This window comes from Pelmatolapia mariae, linkage group LG22, assembly GCF_036321145.2.
Source record: "Pelmatolapia mariae isolate MD_Pm_ZW linkage group LG22, Pm_UMD_F_2, whole genome shotgun sequence".
Taxonomy (NCBI): Eukaryota; Metazoa; Chordata; class Actinopteri; order Cichliformes; family Cichlidae; genus Pelmatolapia; species Pelmatolapia mariae.
In genome coordinates this window covers 34216903-34239319 of record NC_086245.2, presented here as the reverse complement: position 1 = coordinate 34239319, position 22417 = coordinate 34216903, and the positions used below count along the sequence as shown (strand labels likewise).

At 41.7% G+C, this 22417-nt stretch overlaps 1 protein-coding gene across 1 annotated transcript in view; it reads right to left on the bottom strand.

The window, feature by feature from the left end:
- Window positions 1-22417, bottom strand: part of arhgef1a (Rho guanine nucleotide exchange factor (GEF) 1a) — a 40377-nt gene extending 17960 nt beyond the window's left edge. Inside the window, exons 1-14 of the mRNA XM_065469955.1 lie at window positions 22301-22417; window positions 17022-17184; window positions 15660-15727; window positions 13338-13386; window positions 12975-13107; window positions 11634-11743; window positions 7833-7976; window positions 7375-7625; window positions 7173-7298; window positions 5614-5734; window positions 5130-5206; window positions 3593-3764; window positions 1010-1086; window positions 270-442 (exon numbers count right to left, since the gene is read on the bottom strand). Coding sequence (XP_065326027.1) covers window positions 270-442; window positions 1010-1086; window positions 3593-3764; window positions 5130-5206; window positions 5614-5734; window positions 7173-7298; window positions 7375-7625; window positions 7833-7976; window positions 11634-11743; window positions 12975-13107; window positions 13338-13386; window positions 15660-15727; window positions 17022-17184; window positions 22301-22363 — 1727 coding nt within the window. The 5' untranslated portion in view covers window positions 22364-22417. The remainder of the gene's footprint in view (window positions 1-269; window positions 443-1009; window positions 1087-3592; window positions 3765-5129; window positions 5207-5613; window positions 5735-7172; window positions 7299-7374; window positions 7626-7832; window positions 7977-11633; window positions 11744-12974; window positions 13108-13337; window positions 13387-15659; window positions 15728-17021; window positions 17185-22300) is intronic.

Genomic DNA, 22417 nt, shown 5'->3' with positions numbered 1-22417 from the left:
GACCTCATAACTTAGGAGGAAAGTACAGGCTCTATGAGAAACATGCTACATTTATTCTGCTCTGCAAATGCAAGTAAATGTTTTTGTTTTCTGTGGGATTTACAGAGTCCATAATTTTTCCATAATTTTCTCTGGGTAATTACATTTTTCTTTATATTTTCCAAAATGTAGAAATAAGACCCAAGATGCGATAAACCTCAGTTTCCCCCAACATGTAGACTACAAACCGATGGAAAGCTTTAGCATGTGTTGTATGTGCATTTACCCACTTGCTGACAGCGTGCTGTACATGGCGTATCCAGATGTTCTTGTCATCCTTGGAGGCAGCATAAAACTCGTACATCTCAGGAGGGGTGGAATCACTAATCAGATACATGCCTCGTTCCTGATTGGCTATGTCCCTTACTATTAGGTTCTGAAGGGACAGTACTGGAGGCTTGTCCTAAAACGTACAGCATGGATAGTTTTAGTGAAATAACAAGAGAAAGAGAAAAACTTATTGTAACTATGTGTTTTTTTTTACCCTCGTTTATCTTTTTATTTTCCATTTTAAATAAACGACTTAGTTCAGTTACATGAAGGCCTACACACACACACACCTCGAACAGGTAAAACAGCCAGGACACACCTAAAGATACAGATTCTGTGCATTTCATTGGGTTTTGGCTGAGGAGCCTTCTAGGGTTCTGTTAGCATGCTTAGCATGCCGCAGCTATTTGGTTACCAGTAATGCACATCATTGTACTTTCTCTTTCTTGCTGCATTCGCTCTCTGTCACCTGCTTCATCGCTGTCTGTGTGTAAGCAGTATTTACTTATTTATCCATATTTATTTAGTGTTTTGAAATATCATTTTAAAAACAAAAGGGTTACAATGTTTAAAAAAAAATGTCTTTCCACTCATCTATTCCAAAAATGATGCATTTGTGTAATTAGTTTTAGCATGCTTTGGGGGTTTTTTGGTTAGTTTTTTGTGTGTGTTTTTAATATGTGTGCAAACATTTTCTTACCATAGATGGAAAGATGTACCTCTGGTCCTTCTCCTGCAGAAACACCAGGATGTCAGACATCAGTAAGACCTGTATATCTACACAAACACACACATAAACATTTTTTTAGAATAGAATCACCCTTGAGTGTCATTGTATAAAATCTTTACTTAATGCAATGCAGGATGGTTCTGGGTTTAAATGCTGAAGTGTGGAAGATAGACAGAGGACCTGTAGGAAACCATTGCAGGCAACCATAGAGAAAGACTCCACCACCCAGCAGGTTCAATCCCAGACTTTCAAACCTTGGTAACAACAACACAGCCCCTTTCTAAAACTTGAATTTCAATCTAGTTTTACTTATACAGCTCCAAATCACAACAGCAGTTGCCTTAAGGCACTGAGAGATTAATATTGCAAGGTAGGGACCTACAATAATACAGAGAAAACAGAGAAAACCGAAATCATTGGATCTCCTATGAGCAAGCCCTTTGGTGACAGTGGGAAGGAAAAACTCCCTTTTAGCAGGAAGAAACCTCCAGCAGAACGAGGCTCAGGGAGGGGCGGGGCCATCTGCTCCAACCAGTTGGGGTCAGGGGACAGAGACAGGACAAGTTATTAATCATTGATATAATAATATTTTAATTATAATTAATAATAGTAAAATATTCATAATAAAACGAAGAATGGTTAATCCAGAGTAAATGTAAAATGAAAAACAAAACAAAACAAAAAAAGGTGAGTAAAGAAGAAACACCCAGTGCATCATGGGAATCCCCCAGCAGCCTACACCTATTCCAGCATTACTAAGGGAGGATTCAGGGTCACCTGGTCCAGCCCTAACTGTATGCTTTAGCAAAAAGGAAAGTTTGGGCTATGCTCTAATGGGGTGATATGGTATTATAAAGTTATTAAGATGTTTGTTTGCTTGTTTGTGATTGAAAGGATTTTACATTTGGATTTAATAGGGAGCCAATCATGAGAAGCCATTATGGGAGTAATATGTTATCGCTTATATGTTGTGTTAAAGCCGTCATTTTCTCCATGGGTGTTAAAATCACCCACACCACTCGGACAGCCAACAACTGAATATGACCGTGTCTGACATTGTTTGTTAAAGAAAAACAAAAAAGATAAATGCTCATATTTTATGAGCAAAACAACAACAAAAATTCAGTTAAATGTGGGGACCGCAGAATAATACCTGAGAAAGTTCAAACTGAAGCTATAATACATATACCTCTTTATATAACATATTGTAATATAGAACACTTTCACTGCTGTACTTTACCAGTGAAAAGATGAAACAACACAAGAGGTAAAAACCTCAGTCGCTCTTACACTATATTGATCATAGCTGATTTCTTAATTAAAAATGAAAATTAATCAGTAAGATACAAGTTAACAGCATAAGTCTCTTATTCTGGGCAAACACATCAGGTGGACTTTGTCCTCCACTGACATTCTTCTTCGTCTTTTGGTGTGTTGTTCATTTTTCATATCGGCTTTGATGTCACACATTTATTTTAAATATGTTTCTTTTCTTTACCGGATCCATAATCCATGCCTCAGGGAACTAACATTAACATAACTACCTTGTTAATTTCACGGTCCTGGGTCGGTCTTTGAGTTCATTTCTAGTATCTTGGGTTCTGTTCCTGTGCTCCGTGTTCCCTCTGTCTCCTCAGTCGGTCATGTCTCTATGTCTCAGTGTTAAGTCAGCGTCGTTGTGTATGTCTCTTGCGTTTCCTGTTTTACTTTGAAACTCCATGTCCTATGTCAGTGTATTCTGTTTTCCTCCCTGTCTCCTCATGTTTAATTAGGTTCAGCTGTGTCTCCCACCTGTTGTGCATTTCCCTCGTTACCTTGTGTGTATTTATGCTATGTGCTGTCCTCTGTCTCTTGTCGGTCTGTCTGCATTTATTCTTGCTTGCCTTTAATTTTAGTTGTGCAGGGTGTCCCAACCTTTCATTGTGCAAGCACAGTCGTACTTACTTTTAATATTATTTTTATTTCATTACATTTGTCATTTTTTTAAATTGAGAATTTGTTTCATAATTGAGATTCACGGTTTTTAAGGTGTATTTTAATGTTGTTTATTGTTAATGACAGAATGATTATATAAGCCAACGTATAACTTGTGTTTTATATATACAGTCTGTACATCGGGGGTGTCCAACTCCAGGCCTCGAGGGCCGGTGTCCTGCAGGTTTTAGATGTGTCCTTGATCCAACACAGCTAATTTAAATGACCTCCTCAACATGTCCTGAAGTTCTCCAGAGGCCTGGTAATGAACTCATCATGTGATTCAGGTGTGTTGACCCAGGGTGAGATCTAAACCTGCAGGACACCGGCCCTCGAGGCCTGGAGTTCGACACCACTGCTGTACAGCTTTGTAAAGGTCAACTGAGGTTGATTTAAATGTTCAGTTTTGACTTGATTGTATTTTGTCAATATGAACCAAAATCTCTGAGGAATCTTTTCACCACCTTGTTGAATCTATGCCATATAGAATTAAGACAGCTAGTAATAGGACAATAGTCAGTGTCTACCTGTTGTATTATGTTTATTTTATTAAATATTAATCACCCAATTGTTGTGTACCTTTGAGTCGTGATCCTGGAGTTTTCCAGAAAAGGGTCCCTTCACGGATAAGTCTCCTTCGGAGTAACTCTCCAGCTTTAAATATTCCTCCATCCCGTACTATGGCCTCAGCCCTTGGGTCAAGCTTGGCATGGATTTCCTGAAGCCGCTGTGTTTTCTCCAGATCGTCCATCTGTCGACAGGAAATTCAATCTTACATTTTCAGTTTGATTAATTATTAAATTAACATCTGAATGAACCAGCGAGCTAATCTGAGTCGGCTCAAATGGATGTTACAAGGAGATTTGTAACATCCATTTTGAAACGGTGATGGAGGTGGAGGTGTGCTCTGAAGAGAAGAGGAATGAACATCACTTGAAGCAAGACAAAATAAATGTGTGTGAATTGGAGGGAGTCAGGCGGAAAGATGAACATACAAAGATTAAAGATGGTGACGGTAGATGGGTTTAAGTACCAAGGGTCAACCATCTCAGGGAATAGACAGTGTACTAGAATGAAGACGAGAGCACAGGCAGGGTGGAGTGGGCTGAGATGAGTGTGGTGGGTGATTTGTGACAGAAGGACAGGAGTCAACATGAACAGGAAGGTTTACAGAATGGTAGCAAGACCTGCTGTCATCTATAGTTTGACAGGAGGTGGAGCCAGAGGTGCTGGATGGTCAGGTTTTCATTTGGAGTTACCAGGATGGACAAAGTTAGAAATGAGGACATCAGAGAGAGACTGAGATGTTCAAAAAACAAACGGGACTTATTTTAAAATCATTCTTTTCCTCACAACACACTGAAACATCTGAGATAGGACGCTCATGTGTGGCAGTGCCTGCTAAAGCCCACGTTAACCCCTGAGTAACCATATTAGTACTTAATGTAATATTATTCATTCTCATGCATTGTCTGTTTTTAGTGGTATGCTTTGAGCTCATTAATGGTCTAAGTATTTAAAAATTAAGCTGAGTTTTACTGAGTTTTTTTAGTAAAAGTAGAGGAATAGTAATAGTAACAATAGTAGTAGTAAGGTCTTATTACTAAATGTTATTCTATTGAAACTAATAAATACTACATATTATGACTGTATTACAGTATAATACATTATAAGACAGAAAATACAATGAGATTTTTCAGTAGATAAAAAACAGAAGTAAATCAGTCTTAGAAATAAACAAAGATCTCGAGTATGAGCTAAAAAAACTTGTGTGGAAGTTTAGAGCCTGTCAAACAGAGCAGGGAATTGTTTGTCCTGTAAATATACAAATCCTCTCTTTGGTTAGTGAAAGTTGTCCACTTTACGGCTGAGGTAGGAGAGCTAAGAACACATGAATGCTAGGCTGTTAGCACTAGCTAAAAACTAGCTAGAGATCTAAAGACCTCATCTAAGTGTCATTTAGGAAGAATGAGTGTTTGCACTGACTTGTACTTGACGTCTGAATGTGTAAGATTTATAAAAGAACAAATTCCTTGTGAGTTTGCTGATATTTGAATTTGAATATGAAGAGAATGAATGACACAGATTATTGCACAGGGAGCGAACACTTCAGTACCTGTTGGTCTATTGAACTAAGAAGTTCTCTGATCATCAGTAGAGCCTGGGCCACAGAGGAAGCTTCTTCTTCATCATCTGGATAAAAAACAAGCAAACATCTTTGCATGTTAACTTGCTCAAATAGAAACAATCATCAGATTCATCTCTAATTTCAGTAAAACTGTGAAGATTGAATTTCATCTTCTGACAATTTTTTCAAAAGAAAGAAAGAAATATGAATTTGCATATATGAGTTTTAGTTCACTAAATCCAACTCACAAAGGTTTTATGTACCAAATATATTACCCTGGGTGTTAAAGGGTTAAGTTTACAGTAAATAACAGAAAAATGGAGAAGAGGAAAAGGTTCACATTGAAGCCTGGTTTTGCTTCGTTGTGTGGAACCATAAATGTTAGTTAAATGTGAAAACTAGCATTTTTTAATTTTCTAGTGACATGGTAGATCTGAAAAAAAGAAGGAGGCAGATGACTGGGATGAGTCACCAGTTGTGTTGTCCAGAATGCGCTGAATAAGTGCAGGATACTTGAACATCCGCTGAGTCACCAATAAGATGCACTCTTGAACACCATGGCAACGTAGCAAGGGTCCTCGACTCACCTGCTGCTAAGAGACAGAAAGGAATTTTTCAATATTATTTAAAAGCGATCAGTTGGAATCATACATTCAGCAGAGCTGAAGTCAAAGGTATGACTTTTCTCCAAGAAGTCATGGTTTCAACCAGCTTCCATGAGGGTGGCCTGAGGGCGCGACAATGCCTAGTTGGCCCTGTGCTAACTGTATCAACACTGTATGTGTGAGTGCATGATTGGCATTTGTCATAGAATAGCAGAATTGGCAGGTCCACCCTGGTATCCTGTGCTGTCCACAGATAAGTGCAGGTTCACACTGAACACACGTAACATACGTAAGAGGACCCGGAGAAGCCGTGGGGAACACTCTGCTGCCTGGACAAGTTTAGTGGTGGGCCAGTGATGGTCTGGGGTGGCATGTCTGTGCTTCATCAGTACCTAAGATAAATTCACTGCCTGATAAACAGAACACTTGGAAAAAACATCAGATATCAATGGGAGGAAAAGAATTCACACACAGACCTCTACAGGCTGAGCAACGCGATCCTGACCGTCGTTAAGTATCAGTGGGAATTCCTCTGCCCCACTGTACCCTGCACCGGTGCAGTGGGTAACTGGGTTGCTCCTGGTGCGCTTTATCTGGCGCAAATATGCAGGCAAGATGTAAAAGCAGATCCCCCAGGTCACCATCTGTAGTCTCATTAGGAGCATGTCCCAACATTGTCAGTCATGCAAACTCCTGAGTACCGTTAGTAAAATGGAATAGCCTGCTGCGCCATTCTTTAAATTCAGCCGTCTGTAGGTTCATAATTTCATTTCATTCCATCAAACAGTGAGGCATCCTTTCATTCCTAACTCATTACCAGTCTATACCAGTATCAGTATCCAGCATGAATGTTTTCCCCATTGAGATCTGATGTGTTTTCCAAGTGTTCTCTTAATTTTAGGGGGCAGTGAATTTATCTTAGGTACCGATGAAGCATTTCCTCCACTCTTCAATTGAAGCTGTGTTTTCTTTTTCTTGAACGTCTCCTCTTGTTCTTAAACAGCATTTTTGCCCTTTGTTAGCCAATTATAGCAGCCACATCTGGTTCCTTAATTATGTCTTTCAGACATGCTCATTCAAACCCTTTAGCTCTCCTCTGACATGATCTACATCTTTGGTCTATGCACTCCTGAGTGACTTTTCACTGTAGAGTTTTGTTCTTTCATACATATCTTCTTATTGAAGATCTCTTAGTAAAATTAAAATGCCTTCAGTATGAAACATTGTAGGTGCCAAGTAAACCAATTATTTACTTATGCTTATTGTTGCTATGGAGAAGTGCAGCAGGAAGGCCAGCAGTCCCAATAACAAAATGAGGAAGAGACGGAGGAAGGTGAAATAATAATTAGGAAGTATAATTGGAACAAGTCTTGGTAGGTCGGTACAGTCGTTAACATATACATATGTCCATGCATGTGTCTCCTACCCGTATAAAGAACTGGAACTTCTTGTCTTTAGCGAGCAGCTCCTTGTATAATTTGACAGCCTTTAAGTGTCGGCTACAGAACTCAGCATAAGTCTTCTGCATGTCATCTGCAGACTGGCCTGAGAACTGGCAGAAGAACACACAAACAAGTCACGTTATTGTGAATGTGAGTCAGTAAGGGAAAGTCAGCAGAATCACAAACCTGCTCTACTAGAATATCCCCCAGCTGATGAATGGTGTAATTGTGGTTGGATCCAGGTTGCAGGCTGTTCTTGCGCCGCAGGAGAAGTTGTGCCAGAAACTGGGAATGTATCTTGATGAGCTGGTCCAGGCAGGGAAACATGGCATGCACGGTGCTGGGCTCTAACTGAAGCTCCTCCAGCATGCCTTGTCGAAACACCCTCTCCATGATCTGCAGTGTCTGCATGTGGTGCAGCTCTGTATGGATCAGCTCTAAGAGATACACACACATGTATAACAAAGGTGAGATGAGATGCATACGACATTTTTAAATGACAACCATTACATATTTCTAAACGGTGACATACTGATTTGCTTTCTATGTGTGTCCATATGCAAACACATGTATAAAGTTTAGAAATAGACTGAACGTCTGCATATAAGGCAGAAATGATGAAAAATAGATCATGTTTTTGTCACCATAGATGACATCCTGCCTCTTGATAACATTTTTGCGATGTGTCTGTAAGTAGCTGCTATCCACAGCCATGCTCCACGAGTCCGCCTTAAAGTCCTGGCCCTCAAGCTCGATCTCCTCCAGGACAGAAGCGTAGTACAGTTCTCCTAAAGAGGAAAAGAAGATCAGTATGAAAGACTGCAGACTCACAGATTATTGTTTTATTTTACTATTATTATATGAGAGATTATTGTAGACTGAAGACAAAAGTTTGAACAGACGACTTGAGCTTTCTCCTGTATTCTGAAGGTTTGAAGACTTAACGACCTCTTCATGTCTTAGAAACAGTGTTGGGACTAACGCGTTATTAAGTAACGCGTTACAGTAACTACGTTATTATTGTGGTAATGAGCACGGTAACTAGTTATTATGCCACAACCAGGAACGCGTTACTCGTTACTGGGATTTAGATAGGCTCGTTATTCGTTACTTCGTGTGGTGGATATCGCGGAGCTTCCACAGATTCAGTAACATTAGCAAGTGGTGGAAGCCAGCAGGTGGATGAAGGAAAAGGGAGGCAAGAGGAGAGACCCGAAGCGGCCGCCGGTCCGCGTGTCAGGTGAACTGAACTTCAGGTAAGAAGTTATGACCTGCAGTCTATCTGGGTCAGATATAAACCAAGTTTAGGTGGAGTTTATTTTCGGTATGCTGACATTTTCGTACTGCGTGCTAGCTAGCATGACGGAGTTTCTATACAGCTGGGTGGGTGCTATGTTACTGATGTTGAACTTTATTTTGTTCATACGGTTAATTATTAGAGTTTCCAACCGTCCCCTAAAAAACAGAATCGTCTGGTATTCAGAGAAAATATTACGCGTTTCGTACTGAGGTGAAAAGGAACACAGTTTGTCCCGGACTTCAGCTACAATGAAAAAGACACAAAGCTGGAGCTGCACAGCTGCCTCTTCTTCTCTCATCCTCTCCCGTTTCTACTTCAATCACGAAACTGATCAATGATCAGCTGATCGGCTTTTCTCTTTTGTTTATTTATCGCCCACTTTGCGCCAGAAAGAGGAAACCAGCGGATGTTGTGCTAAACAACAGCAGCACGTTTAAGCTTGATCCACACATAACTCCCATCCTGGCTTCACTCCATTGGCTGCCTGTATATCTTAGAGTTCATTTTAAAATTCTCATGTTTGTGTTTAAATGTTTAAACGGTCTTGCCCCAACTTACCTCTCTGAGCTTCTCCATCCTTACTCACCCCCCAGGTCTCTCAGGTCAGCTGACAAGCTGCTCCTGGAGGTACCCAGGTCCAAGAGGAAGCTCAGAGGGGACAGGGCCTTCTCTATTGCTGCTCCTAATCTGTGGAACAGTCTGCCCCAGCACATTAGAGAGGCCCCTTCACTGTCCACTTTTAAAACACATCTTAAAACCCATTTTTATTCCTTGGCATATGACACAGTCTGACCCAATTTTATTGATTTTATTGTTTTGATCTAATGTGCTGATTTTATTGTTTTAAATGTAATTCTCATCATCATTTTTTATACTATTTTATTATTGTCTTTGCTATTTGTGCTAATTTTATTTATTTTAATGTCATTTTAATAATCATTTTTTATATATATATATATATATATATATATATATATATATATATATATATATATATATATATATATATATATATATAATTATTATATATATTATTATTTTTTTTTTTTTTTTTTTTGGTAATATTATTATTTTTCTTATTTTTTAACATGTTCAATGTATCACTCTGGCATGTCAAGTGTACAGCACTTTGTGTTCAGCTGGGGGCTGATCCGAAAGTGCTATATAAATAAATTGCTTGCTTGCTTGCTTGCTTGATCAGCTGTTGTTAGAATTTATTTAATATTAATTTCTAGTATCAGCTGATGTTTGCTGGAGCCACAGCTGTAAAGCTGCTGGTCATGATATCAGTTTGGTTATCTGGTGAGAGGGAAACATGCAGATGAAACCAGGAGATGTCCTTACTGAATCATCAGAGCTGAACAGGTGATGGAGAAACAGGTTTACCTTTTAGGTGACATGAATGAGTTGAAGGGAAGTTATGAACTGTTTCTGAGAGACAAACAACACCAGCATCCTTTTCTACGTAGCTGACAGCTGGTAACTGTGCAGGGGCGGGTCTAGCAAAGTGTCGCCAGGGGGCCAGGTAGGACATTAACAGGGAGAGGGGGGGACAAGGAAATACTTTTCTTTCTTATTCTCATTTAAAATGTCTCGCTTTTAAAAAAAGAATTATCTGAGTCTTACAACAAACAATTGATAGATTGATACATATATACCATCAGAACAGTGTACATCACTGTCACAACAGTGTTTGTTTTCATTCAAAGGCTTTATGATTTTTCCTATAATGGTGGGCCGGTCTCTAGTCAAAATGCCCGGGACGATTTTTTTGTCCCAGTCCAGCTCTGTATGCAGCTCATCTGCAGTCTGGTGTTACCTACATCTTCCTATTCAGAAGGCAGAATTTCCAAGTTCTGAGTACAATCAAAAGCACCACGACTGCAGTTTTTGTGTTGGATGTAAAAAGCAGGCTAGAATCATGGCGGCGGTCAACGACGGTCCAGGCGTGGGATTTCTCTCGTGGAAATATGCACATTATTTTTTCCTTTCTATTGGTAGGTGGCACAGTGCACTTGTGGCAAGTAAGCAAGCTAGAAGACTGGCAATCTTGCTGGGTATCCAGTTACGGAAGCAACACCTTAACAAGAGAATTCTGAGTAAAACCAAAGTTACTTTCCCTAGTAACTAGTTACTTTGAAAGTAACGAGTAACTTGAAGTAACTGAGTTACTTTTTTAGAGAAGTAACTAGTAATGTAACTAAGTTACTAATTTAAAGTAACTTACCCAACACTGCTTAGAAATGTGTCACGTTTCACTTATACTGCTGTACAGTTGTATTCCACTACATTCAGGAAGAAAATGCTGTTTATGAGGATCTTATTACTAATCAGATATGGCACTTTTCTACTCTACCCGAGCACTCAAAGCGCTTTATACAACCGGGGTCATTCAGCCATTTATACAAGCACTTATTTTTTTATATGACAGTGCTTCCTATCTAGCATTCACACACATTCATACTCTGATGGATGCAACTTGGGGTCCGTATCCTGCCCAAGGATATTTGGCCGATCAAACCACCAACCTTCCAGTTAGTGGACACCTGCTCCACCTCCTGAGCTGCAGCCACCCCCAACTACTAGTAGTTAAGCATTTATCTATTAAAGTTAAGCACCAAAAATGCATTGATGTTGATAAGCTTGCTTAAATTCTGGTAACATGCATTCATTTGTCACAATATTACAATAAGAAGGTGTGCAGGCGTGGAGAGAACGCCAGTTCCAAACTGCAGTTTTGGAACTGGCGTTCTCTCCACCTTATTAATCCATAAACTATCAGACACATTATTGGAACTTGTACTCTTTGCAGTCTCCCATTCAGCCCTTACTTTCTATGTGGAAAATAGTCACAAGGAATTTCTTTTTTAAATACCTACATTCTCCAGGTACACCTGTTCAACTGCTCATTTATGCACATATCTAATCAGCAGCATTAGTTCTCTGGGTGAAAATGGACTTCATGAACTGTTCTGGTTTGTTTTCTACTACAGTCCAGTGCATTATGATGTTGCTGGAAGAATGACCAGTCTTTGGCCTGCAGACTTGTGAGTATATAACATACATGTATAATTAATAACTCACTAACTGACTGTGAACATATGGAGCTGCCTAAGATTTTGTGTTGCTTGGATGTTTGCGATACCGTCATCATTGAGCGACTCCATCGACATCGTTCTGTTTCTGAAGCTGAGGGAGTCTGTAGACTGGGAGAGAATTCTGCGTAGTCCCAGGGGAGCATCATCATTCAGCGACCTGCAGCACACACATGCATGCAGGTATTATTGGTGCCTAACTATTGTGCATGAAATAAATGTAGTGGCGAACAAACTGGAGAACCAAACAGAGCCAAAATGCTAAAATAATAAGAGGTACCTTGAACAGTGGTGTTTAATGCATAGAGATTTCACTGGCTGTACACCAACTCACACATTTTGGAGTTGGGAATGTTAGTGTTTTGATTGACAGACATACTGAAACTGACAGTTTCCAACTAAGTTTGTGAGGGTTAACTGAAAATTTCCTCGTGTATATATCTTAACATGGAGCCGTATAAATTGCCAGCACAAACTCAACAAATTATTGTCAATCCCAGACACCGTGGATGAGCTCTTTAGTTTCGAACAAACATGGAATGGAGGGTTTGTAATAGATAGATTATCTTTTTTGAAGGTTTGTTGTTCTTTTTGGGTGTATGTGTCACAGAAAAAGAGCAACAAGGCTGCACTGTTCGCACGACTTCACAGGGGGCCATGTGTGCCTCCTGTAACCCCCACCGGTCTCTGTGTCCAGTTTGCATGTCTTAGTCTGGGTCTCAGGCCTTCACAGTTTTTGCTTCCTACTGTCGCTAAGTGCTTGTTGGGGTTTTCTCAGTATTGTGGGGTCTTACAATATAAAGTGCCTTGAGGCAGCTGCTGTTGTGATTTTGTATCGTATAATTAAACTGAACTGAGCTGAATTCAAATCAGGTGGAGCAGAGTAAATGTTTTGCAATCTGAGATATTATCACACTGTCCCTGTGAGCATTTACAAAACCTATATTAATACATTTTTATCATTGTCAGTGACTGTAGCATGAAGATGGATAATCTTTGCCTCATCATCATCTGTCTGTCAGTCACAGTCTGTTCTGTGCCTCACTCATCAAAAACATTCACCTGTTCGGGGAAAGCAAGCGTTATGAATACTCATGGTTGCAGTTCAAAATCATCTTAAATTAGCTTCATGACCTTTCCTGTCCCACCAGGTGACAGTGAGTGACCACAGTTAAGGACACATACTGTGTTTTTAAAAGATCATTTCCTGTCCTGCTTTTTATGCATTCTTGGTGTTCACTGAACATTCGACAAAGCCAATCCAAATCCAAACTAGTGGATGTGACTGGTTTCTGTCCTTCATCCAGCAAACCAGCGTGCACTGATGACCTCAGGTAACTTTAACCAAACAACAGAGCAACACTAATATTCGCTCTATGTTTATGACCCACCCTACGATGTTGTTGGTGGAGACACTCTTGGACAGGGATAGGTGAGAGCGGCCACGGCGTGATCTGAGCAGAGATTGTCGGAAGCTTTCAGAGGGGTAAATAGCTGAGGTTGGACGTTCCCGCATTCCTTGAGCTGAGAAGAAAAAATAGTTGTATTGTAAAGAGAATTAGCAGAAGAACGGGAAAAATATTCCAACATGTTAGCAAGCTAAAGAGGATTTTAATGATGACGGAGGAACATACTAATCAGAAAGATTAGTATGTTCTAGAAAGAGATGGATAGGAGGGAGGAAGGAAAGAAGACAGGACAAGAGTGAGGCAGAGTATGCAGTTCATTTCTTAGATTTGTTCCATTGTTCTTACTTTTTGCACGCAGTGGAACATTGTTCTTCATCAGGGCCGTCTTCTGTTGCTGAAAGGACAAAAACTACAATTACAGGAGCGCAAAAAATGAAACAAAGAGAGCTTTTTAGGTCAGTTTAGCTACCAGAATAAATTCACTATTCATTATATTTAATGTTGATTGAGAACCCAAAAGCAAACTGTTAGGAATAAATAAAAGGAACTAAAACAACCTTTTATTGACAGTGACTTTCAAGGTTATTATCGTTAACGAAAACTAACGAAATAACGAAAACTAGAAGTGAAAAAACATTTTCGTTAACGGAAATAAAAATAAAAACAAGACTTTGCAACAAAAAGAAAACTAACTAAAACTGTAATGAGTGTTCACAAAACTAACTAAAATTAACTGAATTTATAGCAAAAATGTGTTTAGTTTTCATTGATGTGTGTGTGTCATACAATAGTCGAGGGTGAAAATGAAGTGTAGTTTCCAGGTTTTTTCCTGCTGTGTCTCATTATGCCAGCAGGTGGCAGTACGTTAGTCGAGTCGTCTGTGTCGCTGCTCCGTCCACGCGCAGAATCACGTCAGCAAAAGTCGGGAGAAATCGCCAGAGTCCAATTTCGGATTACTTTGAATATGATTGTGTTTTAGATAAAGCAAGTGTCTTGTAGTGGAAAGAGACAAATTATGCGGGACATTTCTAAAGGGAAAATAATCCCACAAACCTTAAAGTGCGCTTGAAAAGCTCGCACAAGAAGGCTAACCTAGCTTACCTTGAGAAGGTAAGGGAGCACGCCCAACCCTCATCCCCAGAAACAGAAGCCAACCCCGCGCAAGGCAGCGTGATGCATCCCGAGACAACTCCACAAAAAACATTAATGCAGTGCTTCCAACAGCGAGCCGATGGCTGCTGGTTGGTCAATTCGCAGGAACATCACAAGCGAGAGGAAGCGTTGGTGAATATGTTTATTGAGACTGGGATATCTACACAACTGTGTGAGTCTTCAAAAAGTTTAGCAATGCACCCGGTGCTGCAAGAGTTAATAGTCTCATTGGGGCCAAGATATATTTTTTATAGTTGCCTGCTATCAATGGTTCTTCATCTGCCCTCTTTTTATTTTTTTAAAGAACCCATAGGTTCCCCATAGGTGGGACTGTGAGTTGTCTGTCTCTGCGTGTTAGCCCTGCGACAGACTGGCGACCTGTCCAGGGTGCAGGGTATGGTAGCTGGAATAGCAACATACCCAAGGATAAGCAGAAGAGCATGACTGATATGATGAAACTGGGATTTTGTTACACTTAATTATTGCAAACACGACTAAAACTATAACTGAAACTAATCAAAACTAAACTGAAACTAAGGATTTTCAAAAAAATTTAAACTAAACTAAACTAGCAAACAAATGGTAAAAACTAATTAAAACTGATATAAAATTGAAAATCTGAAGTCAAAACTAAATAAAAATAAAAACTAATGAAAATTGCAAAACTATTAAAACCCTGGTGACATTGTAATCCAAGAGGCTGTTCATGAGGGAACACTGTAACGCTAGGAAATGTCTCTGAGCTTGGAACTACAGCACTACAGGAACCGCAGAAACACTAACAGTACAAGAACAGAATCCACAGAACTAGAGACAAAGACTATGACACAAACAGGGAGACAGGAAACAGCAGGGAGCACAGCTGGAACTATTGGGAACTATTCAGAATAGAAATACGTTTAGATCAGTAAGTATCTGGACAGCACAGATACTGAAGTGCAGACTTTCAGTGTTACATGTAAACTTCAGCAGCACTACGTCCACAATTTGACAAAAACGATTAGTATTCTTGATGAACTGTTACAGGCTGTGATTCATAATTTCTGAGTAACCAAAGACCATCGTTCTAAAAAGTGATCTGATACCTTTAAATACAAAAGAAGTACAAAACTCTTCCGTTGCTTGGATTCACTAGTGCAGTGTCTGTTGGTTTGACTATAACATCACTGTTTTACTTGGTAACTGTAACTCTAAATCTGTGACATGTCTGTGAGATCAGTAAATTAAACAGCATTTAGCTAATCTTAGTCACTGCTTGAAGCTCTTTTGCACAAGAGCTCTCAGCCACACTGACCTATTCACACACACAGCCACTCAGTGATGGATACAACAGGACACTCTGGACACTGCCAGTGCTTAGGAAACAAGAAGAACACCCCCAAAATTAGATGACCATGCATCTGAACAAGCTCAGCCTCACCCAGACCAGACGGATGAAGAACACGTGTTCAAACTGATATACAGAGACTCTTAGGTTTTTGTAGAAACTGTGATTAGTAGTGATGTCTGTCTTACCCTCTGTTTCATTTTGGCACAGTTTGGCAAAGTATCTCGACATCGGTTGTGGATAGTGGCACTGCATGCTGGAGTAAATGAAGACACAAGAGGCAAAATAAACAGTGAGGAACATAAAACATGCAGTTAAATCAACAAATTCATCAGACACAGATCTTTCACTATAATCACATCCACAACCAAAATAATCTCTTTAGTCACCATTTTCACTGTCAGCGGTTTTAAAACGTAATCTGGGAGGCTCCGCTTCTTTATTTATCCAGAGCCTATTCAGTGCTTATTTTACCTACATTTTTAAAACATCAAGAGGGCAAAGGAACCCACTGGTTAAACCAACAACTGTGATGTGAAAACACATCAGTCCTCAGTGGGCAAAAAAGTGATGCTGTATAAATGTACGGATATGGACGGGAATGAAATGTTAAAGTAAGAAACAGGTTACAGAAACTCGTATGCACTGATGACAACTTGTTTGGGGCCATGGCTCACAGTTTAGATTAAAACATACTTCACTTAACAACAGTAACCATGTTTTTTCACACATGATAAGCTGTGAGCGATAGTTTATTATGGCATATACTGTGCATGAGGGCACACACAGCCTGCAGCCAACCAGTAGCTTTGATCCAAGCACTGACACTTGAGAATAAGAGTGGACTGAGCTGTCATCATCACACTGTGACAAAAACAAATAGCAAAAACTCCTATTGTTGTATTTTGACAGGCTATTTAATTTGGTGATTGAAACTGTGTTCACTGACTGCTCTTTATTTCTTCAGTCATCAAATTATAATAAAGATTCTGAAAATATCAGCACTACTGTGACTGCTGATGTAGTCATGATGCGGTCACGGTCGGCGGCCGCCCCTCCCTGAGCCTGGGTGTGCTGGGCGTTTCTTCCTGTTTTAAAGGGAGTTTTCCTCCGCGCTGTTGTCAAAGTGCTTGCTCATAAAAGGATATGTGATTGTTGGGTTTTCTCTGTTACTTCTCTGTTTCCTGTGACTGAAGTGAAGACTGATTCAAAATAAGAGTGGAACCAGGTCTCTTCATCAGTTTAATTTAAGAATTAAATATTAATGTAATGGCCTTAAAATACCCCGCCTGTCTCCCTCCTTTTAAAGTCTAATTCAGTTGATAAAAAGGGACCAGATACTAAAAAAGCAAGATAGAGGTGACGCATAACTCACTGCACATCCTGTGTTTTTAGACATAGAGAGAACTTTGTTCTGAGGTTTGTGTCTCTAGCTTTATCGTCATACTCACAATAAAATAACAACTTTCTGAACTACGCTCGTCTAGCTGCCTCTCACTATATAAAGCATAATGATGAGACAGTGGTGGAATAACTAGAGTGTTACTTACTAGGGCAGCAGAGAGCCTCCTTTGCAGTAATACTCTTGTTGCATGCTGAGCAGAGTGTGGTTCCTGACACTGTCAGAGATGTAAAAAGGTGACCATTGGGCTTGAGCACCACACTCTCCCTTGCAGCTTTCTCTCGCTCCCTCATGCGCTCTCGCTCTTTATTCTGAAAATGAAACAGAATGTAAAAATACTCCCTGGATACAAAATACTTGTTCACATACATTTACTGAGAGAAAGTAGAGCTTATGCACTGAATCTGCTACTTAACATCTGTAAAATTAGTTCTGCTTATTTACATCATAGCATGAGTCTAAAGACAGATTGAGATGAAAGAGGAGCAATTTATCAGGGAAGCAGAATTATTACTAAACTACACTTTCAGCTAACTTGGCCATAAACAAATGCAATGTTGTAATATCTTCCATAAAGCTAGAACATCTTATTATTCATCACTGATTGAAGTAAATAAGAACAGCCCTAGGTTTCTCTGCAGCACTGTAGCCAGGCTGACAAACAGTCAGAGCTCTGTTGAGCCAACCATCCCTTTAACGTTAACTAGTAATAATCACAACCATCACCATGTATATGATATACTTCCAGTGTTCTGACAAACCATCCTACTTTGGCAAAACGTCCTACCGTAAGTAGTTTATGCACATTTCTGCTGTCGCAGAGTAATTCCAGCACAAATTTAAGTAGGTATGACGGTTTGTCACTTAACTTTGCCCATCAGAGTATGCTTGTAGCTCATAGTTATAAAGCCAGGATGGTTTGCCACTTCATTTTACCCGTTAAAGTATGCTTGTAGGTAACATTCACAAAGGTAGGATGGTTTGGCACTTAATTTCGTGTTGTGCGCATGCGCAGAAACAACGGGTAGGATGGTTTGTCAGGTCGGATGGATTCTCTCACCCATCCGGAATACTTCTTAAGGTTATGGTTAGGGGTAGGTTAAGGTTTAGTCACAAGTCACCGTCAACACCAAGTATACCAACACCAAGGAGGCATACAGCTCATCACCTCTCCCTCCCCTGGGGGGCTCAGATCACAACCTGGTTCATCTCCAGCCTGTGTATAAACCTCTAGTACACAGAGAACCAGTTGTGAAACGCACAGTTAGGAAATGGTCGGCAGAGACTGAAGAGGCCCTGAGGGACTGTTTCCGTTCTACTGTGTGGGACAACCTCTGCAGCCCTTTGGAGGATGACCTCAACAGCATCACAGACTGCATTACAGATTACATGAACTTCTGTGTGGACAACACCCTACCCATCATAAAGGTACGGTGTTTTTCTAACAGCAAGCCATGGATAAATCCTGAAATTAAGGCTCTCCTCAAGGAGAAGAAGAGAGTCTTTAGATCTGGAGACAAACAGGAGCTGAGAGTTGTTCAGAAGAAGCTGAAATGGAAGATAAGGCAAGGGAAGGAAAACTACAGGAGGAAGATGGAAGAGCAGCTGCAACAGGACAACATCAGAGGGGTTTGGAACAGCCTGGAGACAATCTCAGGACAAAAACCAACCCCCCAGGCTGCAGGAGACTTGGGGTGGGTGAATGACCTAAATAAATATTTTAATAGGTTTGATCAACCACCCACCCCTCCCCCAGCATTGTCCCCCCTGCTGCAATCTCCCTCATCTTCAGGGACTGCCTGTCCTTCATCTCAGGACTTCACACCTCTCAGCTCCCAGCCATCACACCCACCCCCGGCTTCTGTGGACTCCAACATACACCCCCCTCCCCCAGAATCCCCTCTCTCCATCTCAGCACTTCAAGTGAGGAACGAGCTTCGCAAGATCAAGGTGCGGAAGGGTCCAGATGGCATCAGCTCCAGGCTCCTGAGATGCTGCGCAGATGAACTGTGTGCCATCTTAGGATATCTGTTCAACCTGAGCCTGTCGCTGGGGAAAGTACCACAGCTGTGGAAGACCTCCTGCGTGGTACCGGTACCAAAGACCTCCCATCCCAAGGACCTCAGCAGCTACAGGCCGGTAGCCCTGACATCACATCTGATGAAGACCCCCGAGAGGTTGGTTCTAAACCATCTGCGCCCCCTGGTGAGGTCTTCATTGGATCCGCTGCAGTTTGCTTACCAGCCTGGCATCAGGGTGGAGGACGCTATCATCTACCTCCTGCACCGAGCTCTGACTCACCTGGAGAAGCTTGGAAGCACTGTGAGGATCATGTTCTTTGATTCCTCCAGTGCTTTCAACACCATCCAGCCACGAGTTCTGTGGGACAAGCTGGAGCTATCAGGAGTGGACCACCACATGTCCCAGTGGATACTGGACTACCTCACAGGCCACCCACAGTATGTGAGGACACAAGGCTGTGTCGCTGGTCTGCAGTACGGGGGCCCCACAGGGTACTGTGCTGGCACCATTCCTCTTCACCCTCTACACTGCAGACTTCTCCATCAACTCCCCACGCTGCCACCTACAGAAGTTCTCTGACGACGTCAGCAGAACCACCTGCTGATCAACACCGGGAAAACCAAGGAGGTGGTGGTGGATTTCCGGAGACGCAGACCCACCACACTGACACTGGTGAACATCCAGGGAGTGGACATTGAGACAGTGGACTCTTATAGGTACCTGGGTGTTCACCTGAATAATAAACTGGACTGGAGCCACAACACTGATGCTCTTTACTTGAAGGGTCAGAGCAGACTCTACCTGCTGAGGCGGCTGAGGTCATTTGGAGTCCAGGGACCGCTTTTAAAGACCTTCTATGAGTCTGTGGTGGCATCCGTCATTTTTTACACTGTTGTATGTTGGAGCAGTAGTTTATCGGCAGCTGAGAGGAAGAGGTTGGATAAACTCATCAGGAAGGCCAGCTCTGTTCTGGGATGCACCCTGGACCCAGTGGGAGACAGAAGGACTCTGGCCAAAATAACATCTCTGATGGACAGAGTCTCCCACCCCATGCATGTAAGTGTTGCTGAACTGCAGAGCTCCTTCAGTGACAGACTGCTGCATCCTAGATGCATGAAGGATCTGTATGAAATTCAACAACTTATTTTGTTCTTGTTGAGATGACATGATACAATCTAGTAAGAGTGGTTAGTTGCTGGACTCATGAAATTCACAAGATCACGGGTTATAAGAGGCAGACAACTACACACACCATGTGTATGCTATCGCTATTTATTGTGGTTTAACCTGTCAAAGACAAAAACATAAAGAAAATTCTGCATCAAGCCTTGTAATAAGTAAGTAAGTAAAGTTTATTTATATAGCACCTTTCACAGACGTGTGTCACAAAATGCTTTAAAAGCTATTTGTTTTAAAAGGATTAAAAGCTTTTTGAAATAAAAATGTCTTTAGCTGCTTTTTGAAGGTCTCCACTGAGTCCAAACACCGTAGAAATAAAGGAAGTGCATTCCACAGTCTGGATGCAACAGCTTGGAAAGATCGGTTCTCGGTCTGCTTGCCTCCACCCCGGGGGAAAGGGTAACATCTCCTGGGTCTAGGTGCCGTTTCCCCCTCTGGGGGCGAGGGTACCTGGACCCGGGGTATAGAGTTTGTTTGGGGAGTGTGATTGTGTGTACATGTGCATATATGTCTATCCCTACGTTGGGTGAGTGCTGAGTATTTGTATATGTGTGCATGAGGGTGGGAATGCATGTTTGTGTCTGTGTGTGCCTGTTTGTCTGTGTCTATATGTCAGGTCGGGTCTTAGACTCCACCTCTCTGGGAACTCCCAGGCCCTCCAAAGTATGGAGGCCTATCTCCCCTCACCACACTCCCTGCTGGTGACTGATGCCCTCAGGGTTCGGTGCGTTGGTGGTTCTTGGTGTCCAGGGCTGGGCGCTCAGGTATGTACCAGCTCACTCGTGGCGACTACTTGGCGGGGCCTGGCGCCTGTTGCTCGGTCAGGCCTCTTCCGGGGCGCGGGGGGCCCTCGGGTCTTGGGCCTCTGGGCCTGCGGCTCGGTTCACTCTGGCACAGCTGGCTTCCGGCAGAGACGGCGGGCGCGCCAGTGCAGCCCCCTCTGGCTTCTGCTCTGTGGCTACTGGGTGACCCCTCGTCTGGGGCTCTCCTCAGCCCTTCCCAGGAGGGTGGCACGGATGCCCCTCCAGTGGTCCTCCTTGGGCTCTCGCACTCTGGGGCCTCTGGATGTCTGGAGCCTGGATCTCCTCCATGCCTGCTTCATGCCCTGGGGGACGGGGCTATGGCCCTCTACATCCTCTAGCAGACCGTTACATGGGGAAACCTTCTGAATACAAGCGCGCTGATCCACACAGGTGTGCACACAGGTGTTCACTGTTCATAGACATAAACTACACCTTTCTTGGCTGCTATTTCAAAGCACATTGTGCGCTGTCGGTCCTGCGTGCTACACAATAACATTCAATATTTAGTATTTACTGCTGTTTACACTTAGCTAGATTAATGCGACGGTGTTGTGTTTAGTATGTTGCTTTGTTTTTTTTGCTTGTTTTCTCTTCTTTTTCTCTCAACAGGTGATCCAGGAGATTTTTTCTTTCTTTCTCTTTTTAAGTGTCTCACTGTCCCTTTTCTCTTCTGTTTTTCTTTTCCTTCATCTTTCTTTCTTCCTTTCCTATCCCCCAGTCATGTCTGTCCCGTCGGTAACAACTGAAAATAAAATAAAATAAATAATAACAACAAAGGTCAATCAAATGGACCAATACGGCAAGGCCGTGATGATCCATTTGGCAAAATAAATCCATTTGGTATCCTTGTTGGTCTTCAGACAACAATTCTGACGGCTAAAGAACCAAATGGGACAGACAAAAAAAACAAAACAAAGAAATGTCTTTGTTGCCCCAAGAAAGCTCAACAGAAACTGGTAACAGCACACAGTCACAGCCATTTCTATGGCAACAGTTGCTATAGTCGAATATAGTCCTAGGAGCTCGCACACAGTGTACAAGCAAACATACTCACAACCACCTACATGCTGCATGTAGACTTAGCTGCAACCCATGCAGCTACATAAGGCCCAGTGATCTGCCAGGCCTGTGCTCATGTCTTTCAAGAGCTGGCTCTCTGTCACAACACGGAAATTACCAAATTTATGGTTCAGAGTGCAAAAGCGGGTGAAGGAGTAAGGAAGTGTGAGTGGGGGTGGAGACAAAACCATGAACTGGTACGGTCTATGACCTACAATACTGTATTAATGAACACTCATTCTAACAATCACAAGATTTTGTAAAAGTGCTTTCTTGCCTGTCGTCAAAATATGTCCGACACTTGCCACCGATGCTATAGTCTTTATTATTAATGCAGAACTCAGTCGAGAACATGCCAACTTACCCGCAGGTTGATCTCCCGCATCCTCTCCTGACGCAGTTTTGACAGATTGGTAACTCTGGACATAACGCACTTTCTCAAGACCGACTGAAAAAGCAGTGAGCAAGTCAAAATAAAATA